General features: G+C 32.1%; 1 protein-coding gene across 7 annotated transcripts; it reads left to right on the top strand.

Moving 5' to 3' along the window:
* The first annotated feature begins 2,152 nt into the window (after positions 1–2,152).
* On the top strand, positions 2,153–6,670 carry LOC110024354 (BTB/POZ domain-containing protein At5g47800). 7 transcript variants are annotated; one of them, XM_020724269.1, is made up of 6 exons: positions 2,153–2,243; positions 2,366–2,422; positions 3,496–3,601; positions 3,982–4,051; positions 4,351–5,484; positions 6,238–6,670. In XM_020724269.1, exons 3-6 carry the CDS (start codon positions 3,543–3,545, stop codon positions 6,619–6,621), a joined length of 1,647 nt encoding a protein of 548 aa, XP_020579928.1. In that variant the 5' UTR covers positions 2,153–2,243; positions 2,366–2,422; positions 3,496–3,542; the 3' UTR covers positions 6,622–6,670. The 7 variants fall into 7 exon arrangements, with proteins under 7 accessions (XP_020579928.1, XP_020579932.1, XP_020579930.1 ...); XM_020724273.1 differs by having other exon boundaries at positions 3,501–3,601; XM_020724271.1 differs by lacking the exon at positions 2,153–2,243 and having other exon boundaries at positions 2,272–2,422; positions 3,490–3,601.
* Positions 6,671–8,047: the final 1,377 nt, after the last annotated feature.

The following is an 8,047-nucleotide window of genomic DNA, read 5'->3' on the forward strand; positions in this document are numbered from 1 at the left end:
TATATATGTATATGTATATGAATGTATATGAATGTAATTATTCACCAGCCATTTTCGAGCAAGAATGGGTTCAAATAACTCAATTTGAGACGGAACGAGCGGATTTCGAGCTGAAATGAAATGAATCCAAATAACTCAAATTGAGCAAGCTGGTTTTGATTTTGAGCCAGATCATCCTTGATTCAATTTCAAGTCGGCTAGAAATCGAATATAACGAGCCATGAGCCGATTTCGGTCCCACTCCAGCTCAGCTTGAAATCAAATCATTAGCATTCTTATCTATATAGCAATAATATAAAATTTTTTGGCGTTCATTTTCTCATCTATTTTACATCAAAAATAGCTTTAAAAATAATAATACATAATATTTAAAGTTCAAATAACAAGCTTAATTAATTTGCCACCAATCTTAAAATTAAATTAAAACCCATGCATTAAACTCTGAATAAGAAAAATAAAAATGTTTAAATTTATTTTAAAGAAAAAATGTCTGATATTGGCATTATAAAAATTAGAAATATAATTATTTTATTAAATTTTTAATGATAAATATTAAAATATAACTTAAATATTTAATATTTAATATTTAATATTTGTGAGATTTAAATGATAATTTTGAATCCATTTGTAATTATGAAGAAAGATCAGCCCATAATGACAATTTTACATAGCACCCGAAAAATTACTATTTACAAATCTACCTCCCACTTTCATCCATTTTTCAAATTCTCGCTCAAATATCAAAATTCATGATAAAACTCCAACTCGTGTTTTTCATTTTGATCAAATTTTCAATGATTTGATCATGACACGCGTAAATGCATCTGTCCCGCACTTCAGAAATTTCACATGAGTGGCAGATTTTGTAAATAGCAATGCTTGTAGTGGTATGTATGTAATTATTATTATATTTGTTTGCCTGCATATGGAATGACCTTCAGAAATAGGATTAAACCATATTTAGAGTGCTCCACTAGCAATATTTTTTGGCTTTATATGATGTGATATTGAAGGAACTGGAAAAGGGGTTAAATCGCTAGATTATGATAAGAATCAAATGAGTGTTTTGTGGACTCTTTTGTTTGTTTTCATTAGTATATCATAAGCTCATTTAACTTTTTTAAGATTTACAGATATACCATTGAAATCAATTCATATATATTTACTTATCAAAGGCACAAACTTTAATTGTTTGCATGCTCACTACTTTATCTATGTATGAAAGATGTATATTTCTCTTTTTGAAAGTAGGAGTGGTGGTATTTTTTATGTGATATGAAAGATGTGGCGGGTATAAATGTAAAAAATGAAAGTTTATGTGTCAAATTTGTAAACACATAGGAATTGTTTGGTATGTTAGATGCCCCTAAATTTTTTTGGTAAACATTGATGGAATTAGAGAGGGACTGAGGGCTTCTCTCGCCCCTCGAGATTTAAGTCAATTCTAATTGTATTGGATTTGATGGCAGCTGCTAATCATATGATCTTCATGCCAAACATAAGAAAGAATAAGCTAAAGATCCTAGCAAACTCACCCCGTGTTCTCAAATAATCTTAGTTTTTTTTTTTGTTTCGGCTTCCTGAAATCATTCATCGGCCTCACATAATCTGTCATTAGAAAATACTACGATAAAAGTGATCTGTCAAACTAAGAGTCTGGTGACTATAACTTTTTAAAAAGGTGTTTGTAAAGTTGTGACGAAGAAAATAAATGCTTAAAAAAACAACGGTGAGAATTGTAAATATACTTTTAAAAAAAAAAATCAAACAACAGTTTTCTTAATTACAACCACCGTACGATAACATATCAAGTTGAAAAAACCAACTTCTGATCACATAAATTTTTAAAAAATAACAGGAGAAACTGAAATTGTGACAGAGGTCTAAAGCGTAAAGCATGCAGAAAACTGTCCCAAATAGACCATAATCGATGATTTTTGTGGAAATCTTCAACACCTTTCACGTAGATGAAATACATGAATCTTGTTTTGAGCTCTTCTAATTGTCACAACTAATAATCTATAATGTTTGGCATGGTCTCTGCACATCAAACGCTTATTCTATTTATAAGATGACTTCATCTTTACTTTGAATGCCCCCTATTTATATATATGTATAGTAGGAAAAGCCTAGAAAAGCATGAAATATACCCCACAGCAACAACAACCCTTTGCCTAACCTACCTCTCATCCTCCCCCTCCCACTAAATCCTCTTAAACAAACAACCTATTCCACATCTTCAGGTTCAAATTTCATTCATTTCTCATATATTTCTCTAATGTTTCTCTTAGTCTCTCTCTCTCTCTCTAAAGCTGTGCATTAATCATGAAGTGCTAAATGTAAATTTTATTCATTTTGGTTTCAGATGCTCAAGTTGAAATGATGGTGAAGATGGAATCATGGCTGGAAGAAGATTCATGAGGTATGCATCTTTGCTATTATTTCCCTGCTCTGAAGGCTCTTCAAACTTAAATTTTTTTATTCCAATGAAATTTTTTTTTTTTCTTCTGAAAATTAATAGTTTTAATTGAACATATAGTTTATTTCAGGGTTTGTTGTGTTATATAAGGCTTTTTTCACTGCAAATTCTTCCCAAAATCTGAATATTCTGTACAGTTTCTTCAGTCCCATCAAGTTATTGCAAGAGGCCAGTTATGAATAAGAAGAGTCCTACTAAATATTTAATTCGACTAAAACCTTTATTATCTATACTAAATTAATTTAAAAATATATTTTTTGAATTAAAACTCTTTAATTCAAGAAAAAAGGAGGAAAAAATATAGTTTATTATTATTATTATTGTTATGCTTATTTTCTAGAGTTCTGAGGTGGATGTTTGAGCTTCTTGAGTCACTTAATCTTTCATCCATTCATCTTTATTTTGATGCCTCACCATATTACTATTGTTATTAGGGGCATTTACATATGTTGCACACAATTCATATGTATTTACGTATCTCACATCTCAATTTTTATATTTACACGCATACCAATCAGATCTTTAATATCACGACAAAAATAGAACTATTATCCCTTTTTAAAAGTGAAATACACAATATTTTCATTCAAAGGTTTAAGACATGCATCAAAGTGAAATGTATGTAAATATGAAAGTTTAGGCGTGAGATATATAAATACATAAGAGTCGTGTGAGTGCTATGTAAATTTACCTTCTTAGTATTATTATTATAATTATTTTGGGAGGCATTTGCATACATACCACACAACTCTTATGTATTTACATATCTACTTTAATAATTATATGCATAGCACACAAATATTTAATGTCACATCAAAAATACCATTATCACCTACTTTTTGAAAGCGAAATGTATCTTTTCATGATAGGTTTATCGCTCCAAAGTGTTATAAATGCAAATATTAAAGTTTAGTTTTTATATATGTTATGGTGTTTTATGTAAATTTTTCTTCTTCTTCTTCTTATTATTAAGCTATTAAGTCATAGTATCTATATGATAACATATTCAGTAGCAGTGCAGAGGTCATGAGCATCATCAGAACAAGAAGAAACAACAAGCAAGATGAAATATATGAAACTTGGAACAAAACCAGATACTTTCTACACTGAAGAGGCCACAAGGTAATTTAATTTTCTTACATAAATACCCACTAGCAAGTCATTGTAATTATTATATATACAAAATTTTTGGGGTTTTTTTTCTTCATGACATGATTCAATAAGGTCTTAAGATAGTTTCTGCTTGGATTTATGAAATTAGTTGAGATGAACATGTGACAACGGTCATCGAACACAACATGTGACGCCAAATTTGTAATGTCTGTTTTTGCAACTCAATTGTTTTTTTTTTTTTTTGTTGCAAAGGGTATTAGTGACATGAAAATGACCGTTTTGAGATCGTCGGATTGGTCACAAAAGAATTAGATTATTACGTTGGTGCTATTTAACTCCTTTTCAATTGAAGTGCTTATCAATATAAATTTTGCAAAAAAAAATTGCAGGTCAATAATGACAGATGTGCCAACCGACCTCATCATTCAAGTTAACAATACAAAGTATCTTCTACATAAGGTGTGATCTCTATCTCTCTCTTTCTCTCATGTAAATAAACTAATATGCATACTCTGACATTCAACATCATAGGATAAAGAATATGAAAGCTAATTTGCATGTTTCATTGATATTTTTTTGAGAATGCACCTTGCATCATAGCAAAATACTAATGTATATCACTCCTTCCAATTCTCAATAAAAACATGGAAGGCTTACATATACACTTCTAAACACCTATGTATTTGCAAATCTAACACACCTAAATTTTAAATTTTCAAATACATGAGCTGTTGATTTCCATGTTCTCTTAAGTGTAGTTTCCCCTTCTTCTCAAGTGCGGCTTACTCCAACGGCTATGGTCCGAAACAGACAAAGAAGGCCTTCCAGCTCCAATCCTCCTCCTCGATCTCCCCGGCGGCGAACCGGCCTTCGAACTTTGCTCCAAGTTCTGCTACAACATCACGATCAACCTCAGTGCCCATAACTTCATCCAAGCCATGGCAGCTGCCGCCCATCTTCAGATGACTGAATCAGTCTCCAGAGGAAATTTGATCCTCAAACTCGAAAATTTCTTCTATTCCTGCATTCACCATGGATGGAAAGATTCAGTTGTTACTCTCCAAAATGCAAGTTTTATGAACTGGAATGATGATCAGAGAATAATACAAACTTGCCTCGATTCCATTGTTGATAAAATCCTCACACCTCCATCACAAGTTACATGGTCTTATACTTACACAAGACCAGGTTTCAGCAGAAAGAAGCACAGTTCTGCTCCCAGAGATTGGTGGACAGAAGACATATCTGATCTTAATATTGATTTCTTCTGCTCCATTATCCATGCTCTCAGATCAAAAAAACGGCTCCTTTCAGCTCTCATTGGAGAAGCAATTCATGTTTTTGTATGCAAACAGCTCCCAGATCCAGATGAAGTTAATTCAGCACAAAGTTTGAGTAAATATGAACATGAAACCACGGCGAAGAATCAAAGAATGCTTGAATCTGTAGTAAGTACAATTCCAGCTGAACCTGGTTCTGTATCAGGGAAATTCTATGTAAAACTGCTCAAAATTGCAAGTTTTGTGGGCGCTTCTCCTTCTGTTAAGGCTGAGTTAGTGAGAGGATGTGGTCGTCAGCTTGATGAAATTGAGCCGAAAGATCTAATTTTTCATTCTCCAGCCATGAGAAGATCGTTAGATACTGATATTGTTGAAGCAATAATGGAGAATTTCTTAAGACGGTTCAGTCGTCCGCCTGTGAGTGAAGAAGAGAGTGAGCGCAGGCTTAGCTCCATGAAAAGAGTGGCAGGGATATTTGATTCTTATCTGGAGATTATTGCCCATGATTCTGAGCTTTCTGCAACTAAATTTCTGGATCTTGCCGTAATATTGCCAGAGAGAGCAAGACACAAACATGATGGGCTATATCAAGCGATTGATACATTCATCAAGGTGTGTGAATCTCTTTTACCATAGTAATGTATAAGTCAATTCCTTTGTATTTGCATATCTAACCATCTAAACTTTATTTTCTGACATTATAACCCAAAAATCATTTACACCACATTAAGAATATCACTATTTCAACTTAAGAAAATGAAGTACACCTTTTCATGCAGAGGTTGGATGGTGTGTGTGTGTGAAGTTTAGATGTTACATATGTAATCACATAAGAATTGAGTGTTTTGCATGCAAATCTTGCTATCAACTTTATAATATCAAAGTATGCAGAATGTGTTGTTGGAGCGTTATGAAAACCATTCAAAACATCCAACACTCGTCAACTAAACATATTATAACATTTTAAAAATCAAATATATTTTATTTCAAATACAAGTATAAATAACTAAAAAATAATAAATAATAATAATGAGACATTTACAAATATACCACACAATTCTCATGTATTTTACATATTTAACGCCTAAACATTCATATTCACTTGCATACCACTCATATTTTTAACATAACATCTAAAAAACCACCACCACAGATTAATTGTGAAATGGCATTTTCATGCATAGGTTTATAACATCATGTTGTTATTAATGTAAATATCAAACTTTGGGTGTTGGATATGTAAATACATAATAATAATTGTGTGGTAGGTATGTAAATTTCTCAAAAAATAAAAAATGATCTCTAACAAGCCCCTAAAATTTTTCACATTCAAGAGCATACTAATCTCAACATTAATGATTACAGGAACACCCAGAGCTCAGCAAGACAGACAGAAAGGAACTTTGCAGACTAATCGAATGTCATAAACTTTCAGCTGAAGCGAGATCACACGCAATAGCGAACGACAGAATGCCATTAAGAACAATAGTTCAGCTCTTATACATACAGCAAGACGAAGCTTCAAGAGGCCCTCATGGACTCCATAAACGCCATTCTTTTGATCCTCTGAATCTTCACAGGAGAGGAACAAAGATGGAGGCTAAAGAAGCAGGGAGAGCAGAAAAGGAGAGGGGGATTACAGTGGAGCCGAAGGTGGTGAAGGTAGCTGAAGCTTCTTCTAATGTTGTTAGAGATAGATTCAGAGGAGAAGGCAGGGAGGATAAGAAAAAGTTAAGAGATGATATGTAGAGCATTGATATTTGATTTTAAGTGCATTTTTTTTATATGTTTGAGTTTTATCCTACGCAAAAATCAATTTTTTTGGTTTTGTTTTGAAAGTAGTGTTTTTGAAGGGTTTTTGGAAGTTTTTGGGATCAAGATTGATTTTTTTTGGTAATTGCTTGTGTAAGAGAAATTTTATTATTTACAAAACTAATATTGCACTGCCTCAATTTCTTTTAAGTTTAGGGTTTAGTATTGAAATTCAAAACAAAGCTCCAAACTGTTTTTTTTTTTTTCTAGGATTTTATAACAATTTGCTCAGGATATGTTAAAATAAAAGCGACCATTGGGGATCACACATGCTCTTGGTGTAACTTAAAAATATAAGCATTAAGCGTAAAAATTCACACAACAATAATCAGACACAAAAGATTGACGTGGTTTAGCTTTATATTGATTCGTCTATGTCCACGAGAAAGGAGATTTTACTGGCACCGCATGTGGAGATATAAAAACAGTTTGGGATTACAACTTAACACTTCTTCATATCATTACTCTTACATGAGCCTTATATCATTTATATAGAGGAAGATTAGACCATATAAGAAAATATCCAAACAAAGAAACAAATCAATTATAATATAACAATTAAATATAAGCTATAAATACAACGTAGAAGTATCGCCCAATGTGCGACGTGTCACGTCCTGAATTCATAAAGTGATAGGATTTATGCTGATTAGAAGGATAAATCCGACGCAAATTGTGATTAGCGTCGTGAAAAAATTATCGTTAGAACGATTAAAACGGGTGACGATAAATAAATTAGCATGTACTTTTGCATTGAAACTTTGTTTTTTGGTCGGTTTTAATGTCTATAATCGTCATTGCTATAGATTTTCGTTGGATAACTGACTGGCGCGACATTAGCATTTGCTTTTGCATCAACCACAAGTCGACATAAATTTATGTCAACCTAAGTCCACGACAAATTTGTTTGTGTCTGATGTGCCTCAATTTCGATTAGGTAATTTTTTAATAACATACTTATCTACTATCACAACTGAAAAAAATAATAATCAACAAGTGTAAACAATGATAACAAACTTAATTTTATATGTAAATCTCATAAGTGACCCTTGAGTTAAGAGGGCAAACACAAATTAGTCTAAAAAATTAGGTGGAACCAATGAATATTCGATGATTAAAGGAGTTCAAGATTTAAATTTCACATTTTTAATATTTAACTTGATGTATGTTAAATTTATAATTAAATTCGATTAAAATATGCTAAAAAAACACCCTCATGATATTTGCAAAAATTTGAGTCCACAATATGCACGCAATTTTGCGCGTGTACAAACTCCGCAATACCCCATAATAACCTATAAATAACATCTAAATAGAAACTGTGGAAGTTATTAGGGTAATAATTGTGCGCGTGTCCAAACCC

Source organism: Phalaenopsis equestris, unplaced genomic scaffold (genome assembly GCF_001263595.1).
Source record: "Phalaenopsis equestris unplaced genomic scaffold, ASM126359v1 Scaffold000255, whole genome shotgun sequence".
Lineage (NCBI taxonomy): Eukaryota > Viridiplantae > Streptophyta > Magnoliopsida > Asparagales > Orchidaceae > Phalaenopsis > Phalaenopsis equestris.

Bases quoted from the DNA above. Each gene is read 5' to 3' on its own strand.
- LOC110024354 (XM_020724269.1), top strand. From the start codon at position 3,543: ATGAAATATATGAAACTTGGAACAAAACCAGATACTTTCTACACTGAA. The intron at 3,602-3,981 runs GTAATTTAATTT...AAAAAATTGCAG, and splicing joins TACACTGAAGAGGCCACAAG to GTCAATAATGACAGATGTGC. The intron at 4,052-4,350 runs GTGTGATCTCTA...TCTTAAGTGTAG, and splicing joins CAAAGTATCTTCTACATAAG to TTTCCCCTTCTTCTCAAGTG.